Raw genomic sequence first — 20,737 nt, 5'->3', positions numbered from 1 at the left:
AATGTAGGATATCTGATGTAACATTTATTTTGTAAATCTTACTTACTGAAGTATTTCTAAAAATCTTACACAAATGTTCAAGTAGGAGCAAAGCTATTGCATTAAAAGAATAAATCAAATTAATATAAGATTTACTGTTATTTAAATGAATTTGGCAAGAGATATACCACTCATGTACAAACAAATTCTATAAAATTATAAAAATTATTTTTACAAAACGAGTAAACTCACATCAAATATAAAAAAGTCACATGAGTAATATAAAAAATATTTTTTCTACAATGTAAATTTAATCTAAGTATAAAGCAGAATTCATTCCTTAGACACAATGCTAAATCAAAAATGATATTGTTAGAATACAATAAAGTTTTGTACATGCAACTTCCCCGGCAGATATATACTTAGCTGATTGACACCCTTGGTGGTGGGTAAGAGACAACTATTTACTGAATAGACAGGTAAACAACATACGTTGTAGGTAATAAATAAATAAAACCTTGGTTCCTACTTGTTCAGGTGGAAGATTCCATGGCTAATGCCTAGGAATCTGCTTCGCCTCAAGAGCCTCAGCGAGGATGTGACCTATGGCTAAGAGTTCTTGTGGGTCTGTCGATGGGGTCTTATCCATTTACTCGACAGAGCCTCTTACATGACAATATGCCTATGCCTAGTGGCATAATTAAGGAGCACAACACCGATCCCGATCACCTGATCCTAACACGAGGGTTAGTGCTTAAGTTGAAAAGAGTTATCCCCAAACTCCTTTCAAACAACCCAAAGAAAAAACACGACGTTAACTAAAATTTAACTCACTAGTTAAGGATCAGTATCGGCTCCCTATCCCAGCAATGTATCCGCAGACACGTATCAACCAAGAGAGAAGGATCTCTCGTAGGTTATCTTGACATCCTTCGGATATGGGAAGTCAACACAGAGTTGCATCTCCCGTATGTGACAGCTAATATGTCCTTATGACATATTGTTAAGGAAGAACAAGAATACAGAAAAGCTCGCACTTCATGCGCTTTTAATTCTCAGCTGTTTGAAGGAATCATCAATGCACTTGTCAAGTGCTTAGGAGATCACATTGTCTCAAAGAAGGCCAGGGCATTCTTTGATATAGATCTCTTCTGGGTGAAGCCTGGAGCCTGGCTAGCGCCTCGCGCCTGGCTGGAGCCTTGCGCCTGAATGGCGCCTAGAGCCTGGCTGGAGCCTTGCGCCTGGCTGGCGCCTGATTGGCTCCTCCCTCCTGGCTAGCGCTCCTCGCGCCTGGCTGGAGCCTTGCGTCTGGCTGGCGCCTTGCGCCTGGAGCTTGGCAGAAGACTTCATGATTACTGTCTATGAGTCTGCATGCCTCAAGAGTTTCAGCGAGGTAGGGACCTATGACTGACAAACCCTTCTGGATCATGTCAATGGGGCTAGCCGCTTACACGACAGAGCCTTCTCGGATCGTGCCAATGGGGGCTGACCCACTTACATGGCAGAGCCTTACCTGTATCATATCAATGGGGACTAGCCCTCTTACATGACAGAGCTTTAGGTTTCTCTTTACTGGAAGGAGCCTTGCGCCTGGATGGATCCTCAATCCTGACTGGAGCCTAGCCTTGAAGGAGCCTGGCACCTGGATGGCGCCTGGCTGGCTTCTAGAGCCTGGGTGCTGGCTCTAGAGCCTGCTGGCTCCTAGAGCCTGGCTGGCTCCTAGAGCCTGGCTGGCTCCTAGAGCCTGGCTGGCTCCTAGAGCCTGGCTGGCTCCTAGAGCCTGGCTGGCGCCTCGCGCCTGGCTTGGCTCCTCCACACTTGCTGGAGCTTCGAGCTTGGAAGAGTCTCTAGGCTGTCTGGCGATGTCCACATCGGACACTCTTATATCTGTCCGATTTGTTCGCCTCTGGCGCATTTGCGCCAGGTTGGAGGCCCGCTCCTTCTCAGTATCCGGCCATGACAGAGTTCCTTGGAACTGTCCGCCTCTGGCGTTTTTCGCCTGTATTGGCATTTGGCGCTTGGCTGGCGCTACATTGTCCGAGAGTCCTGAACAACCACATAGTTTATCAGGAGACTGGAGAAGGGTGGAAGAAATTCTTCCCCTTTGAGCTTTTGGCCCCTGGCAAGGGGAGGTGATTTTAGTCAGCTACACCAAGTAGACGACAGGATATCTAACAATACGAGAGAGAAGAGTCTTCCTCCGAGGAGGATCCTTCGTGAACACTTCTTTTGCTAACGAGATCTCTTCTTACATGTTGATGAGGTTCCTCGTTGCAGAATCTTCCCTATCCTTGCCCGAAGGAAGGGAAGGAGTCTGGAAGTCGAAGGAGAGACTGAGCTGAAATTGGGCGGAACCCTGATTTCTAGCTCTTATTGTATTCTTCTGAATACCTTCTGGGAAGCATTTTGAGCCCTCATCGCACCCCGAAGACTCTGTAGGCAAACGTTTAAACCATCTCTTCTTCTGTAGATGAAAATGTAAGTACCCTGCCTGGGCAACTAAACTTCTATCTGAAAGCGTTGCGTCAGGAATAGAGGGATTTAGTTCTTTTGCCAGACATATACTATGCTGGCAAGAACCCATTGCCGAGTCTCCATTGAATCTGATGCGAGATTCCAATGCACAAAAAATTCACTTGTCTTCTTGGTCGTTTAGGGCTAAGAGAAACAAAGAATTCCTTCATAAACTTCCTCAAAGAAGTTTGATGAGGAGCAGTTCCATTTTGTCGGAACACGGAATCTGTGGCCACAAAAAAAAAAAAAAAAAAAAAAAAAAAAAAAAAAAAAAAAAAAATTCCATTCGAAGTACATGATATCCAACTCTTGTCGTATTGCGGTATCGTATAGATCCCGAAGATCTTAATCCTCTGTTATCTCTAATTCCCCTTGTAGAGACAGAGTATAGCCTTTTACTGCGTTCTTTGATAGCAGATATATACATAGGTGATTCTTCCCTCTGAAAGTGAAGAAAAAACCTCGCTATGTGGTTCACAGAGGTATCGGAAGAGGACAGTTTCCTCATTCCATCTAGCACGATCTGCAGCAATTCTATGTCTTAGCCATGACTATCGTCATTTACCTTGAAAAATCCTCTCATTCATGTCCACTTCTGGTCAGTCTGCACGTGGAAAGACTTAGAGTGGAGAGGTTTTTCAGGTCTATTTATAATAGATTCTGATAGAATATCCAGATACTCTTGGAAAAGCCTTACGAAACATGCTGTGAGAAGAACGTGACTTCTGTGAATCCAACCTCTCTAAGGCCAAAATGAGGCATTCATCCTCTCTTCCTTTGACGCCCATTTATCTTAATATCTGTTAAGAATTTATAACTAGGGGAAAAAAGACTAAAGTTTATTCCCCTTCTTTAAATTAAAGATGTCGTATATTGCTACCTCTCTTGGTTCGAGGAAAGGAAGCAGTCTATAGGAAGCCTGTTCGTCTTCTACCTTGCGAAGAGATCTATGAAGACTTTCCGCAGGTTCTCAAAACTCTTTTCAATAAATGTTAGACATACGTTAACAGTTATTATCTTCGATCGAGAAGGTTCTCACGGACATGCAAAATCTTGCATCGAACCTTTAAGGATCGTTACGTTCCGTGTCTGTTCCCAAATAGGTTCTCTTTTGTTAACGCGAACAGGGGCGAAAAAAAAAGAGATTCTCGATGCTCTTTGCGATATGAGAGAGTCGTGGAATTGGCCTAAGTGATTAAAAAAAATCATTTCATCATTCCTTGTAAGCGACCCCTTTCCGATTAAATGGGTAACGAAATCAGGAACGAATCTTGCCGTTACCGAGCCTCCGAGAGGCTACTGGTTTGTTTGTTTGTTTGTATGGTGTTTTTACGTGACTTCCGAACCACGTCGAGAGTGAACTTCTATCACCAGAAATCCACATCTCTCACTCCTCAATGGAATGGCCGAGAATCGAACCCGCGACCACCGAGGTGAGAAGCAAACACCAAACCAACCACTATTGGACTCTTAGGTTAATAACTCGCTAAAACGAGAAAATATCTTGGATGGTACTTCTGGCGCATTGCGCCAGGCTGGCGCTTCCTTCTAGTTCTTTTAAGGTTATGTGCCAGAACATCTGTGCCCTTATGGTACCCGACCTCCTTCACGTGTTAATTCCGTTCTTAGTAGGAAAAAACTTTTATATACGTAGTATAGTCCATTCAGGGAAACAACTTCTGCCACTAAGAGAATGTTTCCCATCCGACTCACCCATGCTTTTCTCTTGAAGCAATATCAGATTCTAAAAAGGTTGTGTGCGTTTCTCGAAAGGATGAGAGAATTATATTATTTCGTGCTCTGCCGTATTAGACTCCTTTATAATAACTGTCACATTGTGGTAAAACAGCATTAATCTAGGCACCTTTGTAAGGATACTAGGAATTCTGTAGTTAACCTCGGTATGCGCATAAGACTTGACCATACCGTAGTCTTAAAGTGAATTCTCTTCTACTACATTCACTTCTCACTAAGCATGTACTCTAATAAGCCATGCTTTCGTAAGCATGAGAGCATCATATAATATAGAGTTCCGCTGCGTTAGAATCCTTTAATAATGTTACCTACGGTAAACAGCATTGAAAGGTTGTAATATCTTTCTTATTGAAAGCTTCTTAGCAAAAGGCAGACAATATTTTATTTATGTTTGCTTAACTATCCCCTCAATCCGAGGCTAAAACCGCGATTGTAGGGGAGAGACACGGTTAGTTATTCCATCCCGCAGGAGAGAGACATGTAACCAACCAATCATGACCGACACCTACATGTTACTGCGTTGGTCTCTAAGGCGCGATAGCAGTCTCCGTTAGCCGTCTGGCCTTACTCTTCCAGAGTTGCCAGCTACTCCATTAAATAAAGGAATCTTATAAAATTATCGAACTTCAGGAAGTTCTTATTAATGCATATTTAAGCGAAACAAGACTTCGATAAATCTAGAAGCTAAGTAGGTGTTGCTTAACAATCCCTTTAAGCGTAGTCCTTCTAGGAAATTTCCTGGAAGGATACTGATAATTGAGTTGCTCTACAAAGAAGTATCTACGGTATGTGTGATTTGCCGTATCGTATTCTCATACAGCAGATACTCAACTTCCTTCTTTCCCTGCCGAGGCAGATAAAGGAAAAATTTTTACTGTCTTCGTTCTTTTCTTAATAGAATGATAGAAAGAGTATATATATCTCCTTAAGGAAGGAAGTTAATCCAGGAACTCTTTAAATCTTCGTGATTTCCTCATAAATCGCGGAAGAGACAGAATTCCTGTTCGTCTGTAGGGTTTACGGAAGGAAGTAGATATTTCCTATCCGCCATCATACCCAAACGTCGATGAGATTCTTATAAGAAAAACTCCCAAAGCGCTTGCCTCTTCATAACGAGGGAAGAGCATGAATGAAGGAGTGTGTCCGCATTACTCAAAGAGGAGCCTCGCGACTGACCTCTCTCTCTTAAGAAGATTTGGAATATTCTGGCGCCTGGCTCCTTGCGCCTAGCGCCTGGATAGTTCCGCGCGCCTGGAATGTTCCGCACGCTAGAAAGGAGACTCGCTCCTGGAACGTTCGCTTGTGTGGAAGGTCCCGTGCGCCCTGATAGTTCCGAGCGCCTACTAGACCCCTTTTAGAAAGAGCCTCTTGCCCGGAAACGTTCAATGGAAGGATCGTTCTGATTGCCACTGTACTATAAGGCTCCTTGCTCTAGCCGTCTGTTTTTCTGTTGCAATTTGCGCCAGGCTGGCGCTTCGTCCCAAGAAGAAATTTTCTAGAACGCGGCTCGCGCTCAGTTGCTAGGACGCGGCTCGCGTTTGGTTGTAGGAACGCGGCTCGCGCTAGTCTGTTTTCTGGAACGCGGCTCGCTGCTGGCTGTTGGAACGTGGCTCACGCTAGCTTGCTGGAACGCGGCTTCCTAAGTTCCTGGCTGGCTCTTGCTCAGTGTTCTCTTAGTTTTCAGAGAACGCGCTAGATCATATCAAACATATACATTCTTCGTCTTTTCGGATGTAAGATGAAGAGACGCACTTTTTTAAGGATGCCTTTTCAATGGCTATCCTTGGCAGTCTGGGACGCTCTACAGAACCTGCCGAGGGGACGCCTGACCGGTGGGGATTCTCTGAAACCCCCTTACGGCTTTCGACATTCCTTCTCCCCTGGGCTTGGGAGCTTGAAAGAGGTCTAGGCCTGGGAGCGAGACAGAGCCGATCAGACGCACCCTCCACTGCAATGGGGAACACTAGTAATCACTTCTTACCTTTCAATAGCTCGCATTTTGAGCCACAATCCTTGTCTTCAAATTGCAATTATGAATTTGAAGTTTCTGCGAAGTAAGAAGGTGATGAGGATGCAACACTACTAGTACTGTTAATACTCTAATTGCTCGTTAGTACGAATTTCTAAAAAACTTTTGAAAGAAACGTATCTAGTTACATGCTTTACTGACTCCCTAAAGTAGGAAGTCAGTATATTCCTCAATCAATTCTAACACTTATTACACATATTAATGAATAAATATTAATATTTCCCTTTCTTGCAAACTATGTGAGCGTCTACCGAAAATTTCGGTAGTTACATGTCATATATTCTTCGAAATTTTCGAAGCCAAATTCATTAAAAAGTTAATAAAAGCGAATGCCGAACCAAAGACCCAGTACTTCCCTGCAAAAGACAGCCCAGAAGATCGATGGCGATGAAAAACGAAAATCAAGTCAGGAGGTAGCAACAACATATGTTGACACTACCGCGACAGAGAAAATCTGGTTCTAGAACGGGAACGGTTCCTATTCCTGCCACCCAGCGGCAGGGGGGTAGATCACCTGACCTACCTGCAGCGTGTGCCGCGAAATTCGAATTTCTGTCGGACGTCAGAGACATAAGCTAAGTATATATCTGCCGGGGAAGTTGCATGAATTCATTCCTTAGACACAATGCTAAATCAAAAATACCCATTCCCTTTTGATGAACATTATTATTTTACTACACACCTGTGACTTCTTCGGACAGCAAGAGATGTGATGTGGCCATGGGGATCCTCTTCACTTTCTTCCTCCATTTTAGCCAGCACATACCTGTAAGAGGAATTCTCATCAATGAGACAACACAAACACCAAGTTTGACTAATAGCAACTTGATATCTAAACACAAATCATCATTAACATCTACTAATAAGGAACTTCACTGTTGGAATTTGGTAGTTTCTTTTCATCTCTCCATAATGGCTGCTTCTTACAAACTTATCAAAATTAAAACCAACTCACGCAGTCCAAGATGTAACCTTGTGGAATTTTGCTCAAAACCTAATTGATATAATAACAGTGCTATGGAATTGTAATTTCATCAAGAACTGTAATCAGAAATTCTCACAAATACCTGGCTGTTCCCTCTATCTTCCTTTCCTTGTTTTTTGGGGGGAATTGCATAAGAGCATAGTCGTGGCTGACCATTGGCCTTGTAGCCATAAAAAGATTGATTGAGAAATATAAATAATCTTTATTACTAGACACTTCTTAAAACTTTAGAACTTTTCACAAAGTTTTCATGTTTCAATTCATATCAACTATGAGAACCAAACAGATACAAAGAATTACCTGGTTGGACAACCTGGTTGGACAGTCTGGTTGAACAACTTAATATAATAAGGTGCTATTTGATTTTCTAACAATAAGAATTCCATCTGTAAAACTGAGTATTGTTCCTTCCAATAAAAAAAAAATAATCATAATAAACTAATAATGTTGTTTCCATTGCTATTACATCTTACTATAATGGGCGTTATGTCTGTCCATCCGTCTGCCATTCAATCACGGCCAAACAGCTGGTCCGATGGGCATGAAACTTGGCAGGGTTATAGTGGGGACCCCTAAGATGGTTTATAATAGGGTTTCAAGCAACAAAGGGCACCAAAGGCAACGGAGGGGGAGGGGCGCCTTCCCCCGAATTGGGCCTGGTTTAGCCCGTAAACTTAATAACATTATGAATTTCTCATTCCTAATTTTTGGTATAAATAGTAAATAAATATGACTTTCAATTTTTGGTATACATACTAAATATGACTTACTATCAAATAGCACTGTGGGGGTAAGACATCAATGGTACCAAAGGGGGTTGGGGTTGGACAGGGTGTGACAGAGAGAGAGTGAAAGGAAGAGGAAATGAGAGAGGGGGAGTAGAGGGGGGTGTTAAGGAGAAGAAAGAGGGTAAAAACTGAGAAGGTTGGAGAGAGAGAGAGAGAGAGAGAGAGAGAGAGAGAGAGAGAGAGAGAGAGAGAGAGAGAGAGAGAATTTATTGGTTGCCATTCAGTTACCCCGGGCAGGTCAGTACAGTAATTTCTACATAAAAGGGACAGTCAGCTTAAGGTGGTGCAGGGAAGCTTCTTTGAGTTCTTCAAGAGTTTTCCCCCCAAAACGCCAGGTTGGTCAGCTAGTATTACAAATTTGATTAAATCAGATTTTGTTAAACCAAGACTACTCGGATTATATGATTAAATTCATTATACAATAATTATAAACTTTTTCCCAATAATACAAATATTTCAGTAATTACTAAAGTACTAATTTTTAAATAGAATAGTTAGCATCACCCTAAAACATCTAGTCACAAAAATAAAAATAAAAATACAATAACTACTCTATGAAAACTGCAAATAAGCAAACTTTTAGCAAATAATGTGGAAGTACATGCCACAGAAAAAAATCTGCAAATAACGGAAGACAAGAATGTTGGATAAGCGCGAATCAAAATCTTTGTGAATCGCCCATTAAATACACTTACCCAACTATCTGGCCCATGTCATCTTCAGCCACATATGAGAGTTGGGGCCAAGAGAGCCCATGGTATAAATAGTATTTCATCTGGTAGTTTTCTGGCAAGCATAGAAGATTGCAGTGCTGCATGTGCATCAAGTCTTCAGGCTGAAAATTAAAAGAATACAGTTAACAACAGTTCCATTTAATCACTAACCAGCATTTAAAAGAACACTTTCAATGGTTCTGATTTACTTACAAACTTAAGCAAATTCCTGAATTGCTGTGTTGGTGTAAAGTCAGTTTAATTATGTAACAATCTATACTACTACTGACCAAGTGATCTGACCATGGCTTCCTTAATGAAAAACAATCTAGGCATAATCCCTGGATCTATAGCTCCATTCAAGCAAATATTGTACATACAATCACCAACACAATCTTAAACAATACACAAAATCACCTTTTTCCCTCATACAGAATTACAAGAGAGCACAATAATAGACACCTATATGAAAGCTCTCAAAGAATGAAACATACCAGGGAAATTTGTTTAAATAACTTATATCTGAATCACCAAAAAGCATGGATGGATCACATGAGTGGGTATACTTGCCGTCCTTTATATAATAACTTCAATTTTGCAACTAGGACATGATGCATTTACATACCCCAACCACCTAATGCTTTCTTAATACAACAAATACATTGTTACAAGAAGATTCACCATGTTGTCCTTATAAGTTTGAAAAAACTGAAGACTAGTCATGATTTAGGAAAAGCAGAAATAAAAATCTCGATGCTGGTTGATAATCAAAATATGGTAATATTTGGTCAGTATTAACCTTAATAATTGTGAAGAAGGACAAGCATGTGCCACATGACAGAAGGCTAGACAATCGGGATTTGGTTTCAATAAATAACGTAAATCACTAATAAAAGTAAATTTTTCCATAATTTTATCATCTTCAGGTGAGTTTTCTTTTATGTATTTTTGCAACAGTTTCAGACATCCTGACAGCTAAAACCCCCTTTGCAGACAATTCTGACATATTTTATAAATATGATCAGTTTCCCATCCTTTAAAGATTTAGTTACTAACTAATCAAATAAATCATCGAAATTTTAAAAGACGATATGTATGCATTTTAAACATTTCTAATCAAAGTCTCCAGTTGAAAAAAAATTTAAAAGAGTTTAAAATCATATCAAGCTAATTTGTTTATAATCAGTCCTGGCAACACCTTTTTCACTCAACACAACCTTTACTGGATGCAAAAAACCTATGCCTTAAGTTAATATTTAAATATTGATAAACCATAAATTTCCAAGGCCAAGCACAATATATGAAAACTGCCAAGTAGGTCTAAATGTAATGGGCTAACCTTCATTTTCTTTTTTTATAACAAAATATCTACCATATTAAAAGGGAATTTAAGGTAAGGTATAAATTGTAAAGTACAAGTAAATAATGAAAAAGCTCCACATGGAGATATCATTTATCAGTGTAATAACATTTTTGGACTGAACAATAAAGAAAAGGGTGTTTATAATAGACTACAGATGAAATCATTTGCAAAATTCAGAGATTAATTTTGGAAGGCTCACTTTTTTTGTTTTTTTATTAAAATTGTTATTAAGCATACTGTTAATAAGCGAGCATAATTTATGGATATCTAAGAAATTATCATAAAACTAATACCTACAGGCATACAAAACCCTGAAACTGAAAAACAGGCAAATAAATTTTCACACACTGGCTAGGTAGGTTAGGCTAGGCTATGCTGTGCCTAATAGACCATGATGTGAATTATAGTAAAAATTTGGGAGTGAATGCAGAATAAGGGGTCAGGGGTACTGTAGGCATGTCTGAAGGATTAGAGTAAACAACCACAGACGATCCATTGTCATCGCGTGGCTCGGCCTTATTCACTCAATATTTAATTGGTGAAACAAGAATACAATTACATCTTTAAGCATACCATTCAAAAGATTGAAGTTTCCTCAACATAATGTGATATATGAAAGCCCCATACAAACTAAAATAAGCATGTGACACTCTTCGTAAAATATGTTTTCAAGGCAGTTTTGAAATCCAATATGGCGGCAATTGCGTGACTGGCCGTTCTAACCGCAGACAATCCACCATCTTTCCCAGCCTTCCCAGCACTCATTTGAACAATGTTAGTGTATATATGTAACATTTATTGATCTTACTCAAGATTGCAGTTGTAATCAGCACAATAAAATGACAATTTGTCCAAAATTGCATTTTTCCTAACTATACAAAAACCTTGAGGATCCCTTCCTTTTTACCAATAGGAAGGTACTAGCGGCAGCTGGATAGGTCGTAAGCTTTCGAACAAGGGGTTCGGTAGTTAACTGCTTGTCCGACAGGCGCGCGCGCGCGACTGGGTGGTAAACAAATCACTTTTGCTTTTGGCCCAAGCAAAAACTGCAGAGTGAGGGGTGGCATGAGGTGGGACTATGTGTAAAAGGACCTCAGGTTTGTATAGTTAGGAAAAATGCAATTTTGGACAAATTGTCATTTGTTCCGACACGGCATACAAACCTTCGGTCCTTTTACAATAGGAAGACTCACTTCTTGGTGGGAGGAATCTGAGTCTTTTGTGAACAGACTGGTGTTCGCCCAACCTTGGAATGCCTCCCTGGTCGTAAGAGCGAGGGAGGGATCCAAGCCTCTGTCCGATTGATCGGGGTGTGCACCGCAGGATCAATGGTCAGACCTCTGGACCAAGTACTAAGAGAGAGGCAAGCGTATCTCTTCGTACCAGCAAACAAGAACAAGTTCCTATTTGCAAGAGGCAACATAAAGTTATGGTTTGTCTCTTGTTGGCATCCACTTCCCCCCCCTTGTAGGAGGAAGTGGTGGATATTCGCTCCCATCCCTAGTGAAAGGGATAGGATGGGGCTCTGTCGAGTAGCTCACCTGCATCTCGTCCTTATCCAGCAAGGTGATGACCGTATCCCTCTACCCACAGGTAGAGGGGGAGAAAAAGATAGGAAGAGAAGCCAGTCACTCTCTCATTCACTTATCTATTCTTACAGTCACACCAGGACTCGATGCTGTTCAGCCTGCTAGGGTCTGGGTTAGCTACACAACGTGTTGAGCAGCCACCAGGGTCCTAAGGAAAATGATCCAAGGACCTGTGGGCAATATCCAAAAGGTAGAAGGAGGTGCCAGTGGTCTGGTTGTACCAGACCCCTGCCTTCAGTACCTGCGCCACGGAGAAGTTCTTGTGTAACTCGAGGGAGTGTACTTCTAGGTCATCTTGGTGCTGATGAAGAGTCTTCAACACTCAGCCTGGGATGTCGAGTTTCTTCAGAAAGCGCGGTCGCGCTTTCACAGGACAAAGCAGCATCTCCTTCGCATCGAAGGCGGTGAAGTCCATTAGGGAGGGGATTGTGAAGGACTCTAACCGATCATCAGGAACCGAAGGGTTCTGAGTCTTCGCTACGAAGTCGGTACGAAATCGAGCGTCACGAATCCCCTCCCCATCCCTGGATGCTTGACTTCGCAGGAAAAGTCATGCAATTACCTCAGAGGAAAAGAAGGGAATGGTCCTATGACCTATCCCTCTTCTCGACTTCGGTGATGTCCTGTACCCATACTGGTCTATCCGTCTGCAGCGAAGTGTCTCGCATTCTCCTATCCCCATGCAGTGAAGTTCTTCTTCTCGGTGGTGGATAGGACACCGACACTCAATGGTGGGTGTCGATGGTATGGGTACTGTAACAAGCCGTTAGGACGAAGAAAAGACAGTTATGGAACAACCGAACTAAGTCCACAGCGAAGTTCGTAACTGACTTGGGCGCTCTGACAGCTGCCGACTGACTGCGTTCGGTAGGAGGCAAGTTATCCAAGCACCCGAGCAAGTCACGTGACCTTCGCCTTAAAAGGGTTATGCCAAGAGACTAAACAAATAATTTGTTCGTCACCGATGCCAGAAGGCGAGGTGATGATTTCTTAAGGCATATACCCAACAGGCGAAAGTCAATTGCCTTCTAGAGACCGAGGTCCCTGATGGCAAGATATCTCATAGTATAGTTGATTCTCAGCTAAGGAGACAAACAACACTGTGTCGTTGAAGACGAAGGTGTACAGAAAATGCAACCTACGTCTTCACAGCTGCAACCGAGAGAAGGATTCTCAAGATTCTGAACCTGTGTACGAAAGACTGAGAACGCTAACCGCTATTCATTGCTGTCCGGTGAGGATCGTAGTTGCAATAAAAGCGAGCGCTTTTCAGTAATGAAGAGACAGGGAAATACTGCCTGAAGAACTGCTTCTCATGGGCTGAACATTTTGGAAGTAGAAGCTGTCAGGTCGGAGAGTAGGCGATGTCTTCTGACACATCTGTTAATTCGGGGCGAGCAATGAATAATTGCACACCTACGAATACGAGATATTTTGAAGACAAACTCAGATGTCTGCAAAAATCATTCGCATTATCACGGTGCGATGTAGCGGGAGACTAGTACAGACTTCTGTTACCGTGCGGTAAACAGAAAGATGAAAGAGTCCAAGAGATATCTCTGTTGAAAATTCTCGCAATGTCGAAGGCGATGAATCGAGCGTCACAGCAGTAGATGGTCCTTCATTATTGCGAGAATCCCCGTTAATCAGAGACCTAAGTCCATGATTGTTTTTGGGTAGAGATACGGTTCGGTAGTCAATCAAACCAGGGGAGAGAGAGACGTAACCGACCGTGCATCTCCGAGACCTAGCTGATACTGAGCTGCTATCAGGCAGTTCAATACGCAGCAGCTCTCGGTGACTCTTCATCCTGAGTTGCCAGTTAATCCCTTCCACGAAGGAATGCGTTTGGCTACAATTCGTCTCAGTCACAAACCGTAGAGTTAACTACGGTATGCGCCTACCCCCCAGACAATTCAACTGTTAAAAGAATCATGTCGCGAGGGTAATATACGTAGTATATTTGTAGGTTCTGTACCACGACCTCCATCCTAAATTCTTTTCCCCTCGAGGAATGAGAATAAGGATTGGAGATCGACCGCCTTCGTTCTCTAGTCAAGAGAGTGAAGGAGAAGTCTTTCCCAAAGGAAAGCTTCAATGGTGAACAGAATACAGAAGACGATAGTTCAAGCCAAACTGGAAGTTCCCGTCCGATCTTCTCTATTCCAGGTTAATCGCCTACTGTGAGATACTCTTCTTTCAGCAGCAGTCTCCTTCCAAATGCTAGAAATTACAGGAATTCGAGCATAAGCGAGGTTCCCGATTATTGTGTAACAATTATCGGGGATTCTCGCTCACTTTGGACCGTGGTCTCGCCTAAGTGTTTGGAGATCGTAAAAAACTCGAACACTCTGAGTGCCGCTAGAAATTCCGTAGAATTCTAAGCACTCTGCGAAACCCCCACCGAATTCGTCAAACGATATCGGCTGGTGGTCCTCTCGATTCCCGTAGAAATCGAGAAAGGGGCAGGATCCCTCCTCAACGACCGGGGCTTACGTCAGGTAGGACCCGAAGGTCCCCCCGGTAGCGCAGCCCCTAACGTGGGATCTACAGAGAAATCTCTGTAGGATCCCTCCCCTTTTCCCTCGTAACCGTAAGGAGAGAGGGAATGGGGGAGGAATTGGATACTGGCTCGCCTTCCCAGCGGAACTGGCAGTTGGAGAAGAAAAGGAGCAGCCATCGCCTTACGGCGATGGCCTCTCAGAGCCTGGGAAAACGTATCGTCAGTAGAAAACTCATACTGTAGGTAAGGGTCTGCCGCCACGTTTGAAACGTCGTCTGGGTGGGGCTGATCGACACCTGACAGGAGAGAGCACGATACCGCTCCAATACCGAACTCATTCCAGTCCTCGTCGAGGTCGAAACCTCTCAGGAGGAGGACCGAAGGGGTATTCAAATACGGTGTCCGAAGAACACGTAAAAACGCCTCTGTCGCAGTAGAGGAGGTGGAAGTAGCTTGTTCGACCGGCCAGAACTGAGAGAGCCTTCTTGTCCGGAGACGAGAGACTACCTGGTTCAACAGTTGGCAAGCACCGATCGCGGCAGACCCACCGTCGATTTGGGTTCCCTCTCGGGCCCCAAAACGACTCGAGCCGAGACGTGGCTCTCTGGTGGGAGCGGCGATCCTTCCCCGAGGTCGTTGTGCTGACGAATCAGCACCCATAACCTCGGCAAAGTTCCTCTGGATCTCGGAAGTCACAGCATCTTGCAGAGTAGGACCGTTAAGCCCTTCGAACAAGAGCATATTCCGAGAACCTTCCTCCTAAGAAGGGGGGGGGGAACAGCGACAGCCCTCTCGGTCCTTTCTCCATCCACTTGCGCATACGTCCTGGCCGGTCCAAGAACCGTGCCTGGCACGTTAGGGCGTCGTGGTGGGATCATGAGGGGCGCACCCCTCACGATCACTCCTCAATACCTCGCTCCTCCCGGTGTAACCCAACCCGAGGAGGTAGAAAGTACGGGAGAGGCAGACCTGACGCTCCCTCATTGCTCGCTGGCAGAACCAGCAGGCTTGGAGGGCTGCAGGCGATCGTCACACGCGGTGGCGATCGAGCTGCAAGCCTGGTCGAACCGTCTCGCTGTGGAGAACGGCTGGACTGAGCACAGCGGCCCCGATCTCGAGTGTCAGAAGAGCTGGTTGCCGTACCCGATCAGGCGACCTGCAGGCTCCACTGTCACGGTGAGACCGGTGCTTGTCCTCACGGCACGTCACGTCGCTGGTTCCAGCCGTGGCTGGCACCGGCGCGGGGGGGAACGGGGGGACCTCTTCCCAGCCTCAGCCCGTGGCCGGTCGTGGACCGTCACGTCCCCGGGTAGCCAGCTGGTCGCCGCGAGAGCGAGAGCTGGTCTGGTGAGAGTCGCGTGAGCGGCTGTCACCAGTCTTCCGCTCCGTGCCGTGAACCTGACGCTGAGCGAGCTCAGAGGTCTGGTTCCTGGCTGCACGGTCCGCTGTTAGGCGACCGTACACATCGTACCTACCCTCCCGCGGACGAGAGGCCGAGACGGACCCTGATGCAGTGGCAGAACCACTGACACCAGGCGAGGAAGTACCGGTGTTAGCCGGTACCCCTCTGGTCCCCGTAGTCTCCTTCCTTGCGGAGAAGAGACGGCGCCCCGCTCCCGAAGGAGCAGGAGACCAGCGGAAGGAACCCTCCCGTCCCACCGAGGTAAGACGGGTCCCGAGAAGCTCCCGAGGGAGACTTCTTAGGAGGGAGGAGGCAACCTTCTTCTTCCTCGGCTGTGAAGCCTTAGAAGTCGAAGGGGAAGAGGCGGCAGCCGACGACGATGAAGAAGATGAAGACGACGACGACGACGACGACGACGACACCTTCCTCCTCTTCTTCGTCAGCTTCCTCAGGACAGACGTAAGATCTGCTATCCAGGGCGGAGCCGGGGCTGCTGTAGCCGAAGCCACAGGGCCCGGACGCACCTGTACAGACAGACCAAAGTCTGGGGTAGTACCACCACGAACAGGGACGACGTCAGCAGGTATGGGCATCTCAGGAACAGCAGGCACAGCCAGCACAGCATCGGTAGGGACAGCCTGCGCAGCAACGGCAGGGACAGCCAGCGCAGCAACTGCATGGACAGTCAGCCCAGAATCGGCAGGTACGGCAGGCAGCACCGGAAACACAGGAAGTGGAGCAGCAGCCAGCAACATCCTGGTACCGGCGGCAGGTCCAGGGGCGAGCTCTAGGGCAGCGGAAGTGTGGTCGCGTCAGCGCGGCAACCACGAGCGGCGGTGGCACGCCCCCCTCTCGGTACGCAACGGCACTTCACAGCGGCTGTAGGCAAGACTGTTACCACGTGAGGCGAGTACACCAGGTGAGAGGGACGTCGTCACCTGGAGTCGATATCGTTGTCGTGGTCACCACTCCATGGGTGACCGCAGTAGGCCCAGACATAGAACCGCAGCCCCTGGACACTAGCACGCCCTGCAAATCGAAGGACGCCCATACCTCACCAAGGTCCACCCTCGTGGCAGTAGCACCTGCGGAAATAACAGTAGTAGTGATTAGTGGGGGGGAAGTCCCCTCGCGCGGGGGGGTGAGCCCACACCGAACGAGCGGAAGAACCCGAATACAATTGTACATCGGGCACCGAGCGCCCTCTCCCCACGCTCATGACGGATCGGGCGAGGAAGAAGAACCCAGATATAACCTCCCCCCCCCGAAGGGGAAGGCCATCTGTGGGAGCTGAGCGGTGGGAGGGGGGGGGGGGGGGGGGTTCTCTTCCCCACCCCCCCACACAGCACCCATGTACCCAACAATAATAAGAGCCCGAGAGCAATCGTGCCCTCCCGGCACCGAACTGCCAAGGGGCAATAAGGATCAATTTCCCTGACTCCTGAGCGGAACTTGAACCAAATAAAATATTGATGCAATCAAAAAATAAAAGGAATAAAATGACAAAAAGAATCTTGCATTACGATTCACTTCACAATGAATAAGGGCTCGGATCGAGCGCATTTGCGCCCTCGGTACCGAGAGCAAGGGTAAAAGGATCCATTCCCGATTATGAACGGAAACCTTGATCCATAATGAATTGATGCAATCAAAATATATATGAAAATGAAAAAGAATACTGCGCTTGCGATTTCACTTCATACAAAATAAAAAGGGAAAGGATCAATTCCCAGGGAAATAGCGGAAACATTGATCCAAGTAAAAATAATGCAATCTCAATAAAATATGAAAATGAAAAAGAACTGCACTTGCGATTTCACTTCATTCAAATAAAAAGGGGAAAGGATCAATTTCGTTGGGTAAGAGTGGAAAACTGATCCAAAATGAGTATTGCTACAATCAAAATAAATATATGAAAATGAAAAAAGAATACTGTACTTGCGATTATTCCACTTCCATACAGAATAAGTTTTCGTGCCGAGCCGCATTCGCTCGGCAACGAGCATACAGGTCAAAAAAATATAAATGAAAAGGGCACTTACTTACGATTTTCATCTACACATTTCCAACAAAATATAAGCTCGGGAGCGATCGCACTCTCCCGCCCTCGGCACCGAGCATACACAATACGAGGATCATTTCTGGGAAAAATGAATTCCCGCACTACGCCTTCAGTCCGGCACTCGGGGGTAATCGGAGGGGCATGGAAGAAAACCAGATCCTTTAATTCACAATTGATTCATGGAATAAATATGAAATGATTGTACTTACAATTCAGTTTTCACTAGATAAAATAGAAAAAGAAAAACACAAAACCATGCGAAGCAACGACGATGAAGCGGGCAGAGAGCGATGATACACGTCTACACGCCAGCCAGGCCGAAAGCAAAAGTGATTTGTTTACCACCCAGTCGCGCGCGCGCCCTGTCGGACAAAGCAGTAAACTACCCGAACCCCTTGTTCGAAAGCTTACGACCTATCCCAGCTGCCGCTAGTACCTTCCTATTGTAAAGGACCGAAGGTTTGTATGCCGTGTCGGAACAAACAACATTTTGTTGCCTACGTATATTAGTGAAAACATGAAACTTTTTATTCCCGGGGTCATGGTTTGAACTGACCTTCAAATTACCACCTGGTAATCGGTGGTTTTATCCTTACTGCCATCACAACTGAAACTCCACAGTGCTTATTTAATTGTAATTATACACATTTTGGTCATAATTCACTCACATTGCACTGGAACCACGTTGCTGTTCCTGGTTCCTAAGCGCTCACTCCACAAACAAAACCCAGTTACGAGCAGCAGACGACAACACTGTTTTATGATGTGCAAGCTTTATTCCCTTAATTGTTTACTTTTTAATCATTATTTAGTTTAACTTTACTTTGTTATTTCAAATGTTATTTTCATTTTAAAATAAGTTTTTTAAATATACTTACCTGGTAGTTACATATATATAGCTTAATCCCGCCGATTCGTCGCGCGCAAGGGCAGAATTCAAAATTCGCGGCTATCGCCGATAGACGGTCAGGTTGATCATATCTGTGCTCCCTCTAGTAGGTATCTGGAACCATTCCCATTTATCCTCAGAATTCCATGCCTGTTTCTCAGAGGATGGAGGGAGGGGGGACCTTTTATATATGTAACTACCAGGTAAGTATATTTAAAAACTTATTTTAAAATGAAAATAACATTTTTAAATATCTAACTTCCCTGGTAGTTATATATATAGCTGATTGGCACTTTGGTGTGGGTCAGAGAACCGCAGCACCGTTGGGAATTCGTAAAATTATTGATCACAAACAAATTGGCTTGTACCAATAATCTTTTGGTTCATACCTGAAAGAAGCTGGCTTCGAAGTTTTTTCTGCCTCATTAGCCTGCATTCCTTATTAGGACCCAGCGATCCACCCAGGGGGCCTGTATAAAGTCTCTGTGGGGCTGTCAGACGGTCCTCGACCTTAACCTGACTAGACCACCACCTTGCTATCCTGGCAAAGCCCATGGACAATGAGCTGACCACCTGACCAACTAACACACTAAAAACCACACTCCATAAAACGTAACTTAGACTTTCACCCCCAGACTGTGGAAGGTTGCAACAACCTTCACAGACAGCCTGTGAGGGTCCAAGTTCAATAACATGCAAGGGTATAAAATAAGGTTATAGGTTGAGGAGCAGTTGTACCTTCTCCAACTACGGCGCCGGAGGCAACGTACGGGACCCTAGGGAACAACAATCTTCATATTGGGTCTGTACGTCTTTAAGGTAAAGCCCCACAAAAAAACAAAAATCTGCGAAGACTGACTTGCTTCGCCAGAATGTCAATTCCAAAGATCGATTCCATCGATTGGTGTCTATACGCCCTCGAAGTCGCCACAGCTCTTACTTCGTGCGATTGACTTTGAGTATTGGGAAGCTTTTCCTCATCAAATTCTGGTGAGACTTCCCCTTATTTTAAATCCTTGACAAGGACCCGCCAGCGCGTTTCTTTGGCACAGGTAGTGAAAGGCTTCTTTACCAAGGACTAGAGGTTGTCTGTCTGTCCTCTTAAGTTTTTGGTTCTCTGTAGATAATACTTTAGGGCTCTAACTGGACAAAGGCTTTTCTCCTTTTCCTGTCCTACTAACTGAGATAACCCTGGCATGGTAAGGATCTAGGCATGGGTGATAAGGATTCTCATTCTTGGCGAGAAAAATCTAGTTGCAGCCCCGAGCAGACTGTCCATGAGATTCTCCCCATTGAAGCCTACATTCTTGCAACTCTCCATCCTCTTGGCCGTTGTCAACGCAACCAGGAATAGGGTCTTCTTGGTGAGATCCTTCCATGAAGCCTTGTCGAGGGGTTCGAACCTGCTCGAGGTTAGAAAAGTCAGAACAACATCCAAATTCCGAGAGGGGGTTGGGTTATCCTTAATCTTAACTGTCTCAAAGGACCTTATGAGGTCCGAGAGATCCTTGTCTCCCACATGTCAAAATCTCTGTGACGGAAGACGGAGGCTAGCATGCTGCGTTATCCCTTGATAGTTGATACTGCTAGTTTCTCTTGGGTTCTTAAGTGTAACAGAAAATCTGCTAGTTGAGTTAGAGGTACTGAAAGAGGAAATGTTGTTAATTCTGCACCATTTCCTGAACACGTCCCACTTTGACTGGTACACCTTGATTGTGGACGTCCTCCTCGCTCTCTCGATTGCTCTTACAGCTTCCCTCGAAAAGCCCTTCGCTCTGCCAGTTTTTCAATAGTCGAAAGGCAGTTAGATTGAGAGAGAGGCGATTTTGATGTTGTCTCTCTATATGTGGCTGTCTGAGTAGATTGTTCCGACACGGTAACGATCTGGGGGTGTCTACTAGCCACTCCATCACATCTGTGATCCAGGGTCTCATGGGCCAAAACGGAGCTATCAGGGTCATGCGGACGTTGTTCGATTCCCTGAACTTCTTCATGACTCAGTCTAGGATCTTAAATGGGGGGGAGGCGTACGTGTCTTCCTTCCCAATCCATGAGGAAGGCGTCTACTGCCACTGCTTCCTGGTCTGGGACTGGAGAGCAGTAAACAGGTAACCTCTTTGTTCTCTGCGTCGCAAAGAGTCTATAGACGGTTCTCCCCACTGATTG

General features: G+C 45.0%; 1 protein-coding gene across 2 annotated transcripts in view; it reads right to left on the bottom strand.

Moving 5' to 3' along the window:
* The window catches only part of LOC135206223 (N-alpha-acetyltransferase 10-like), a 43,980-nt gene that overhangs the window by 1,921 nt on the left and 21,322 nt on the right, over window positions 1-20,737 (bottom strand). For both annotated transcript variants that reach the window (XM_064237571.1, XM_064237572.1), the window contains exons 2-3: window positions 8,746-8,885; window positions 6,960-7,043 (exon numbers count right to left, since the gene is read on the bottom strand). In XM_064237571.1, the coding sequence (XP_064093641.1) occupies window positions 6,960-7,043; window positions 8,746-8,885 (224 nt within the window). The remainder of the gene's footprint in view (window positions 1-6,959; window positions 7,044-8,745; window positions 8,886-20,737) is intronic.

The sequence above is a fragment of the Macrobrachium nipponense genome, chromosome 29 (assembly GCF_015104395.2).
Source record: "Macrobrachium nipponense isolate FS-2020 chromosome 29, ASM1510439v2, whole genome shotgun sequence".
Lineage (NCBI taxonomy): Eukaryota > Metazoa > Arthropoda > Malacostraca > Decapoda > Palaemonidae > Macrobrachium > Macrobrachium nipponense.
Note: the sequence above shows the minus strand (reverse complement) of the source record. Positions and strands in the feature narration are given on the sequence as shown.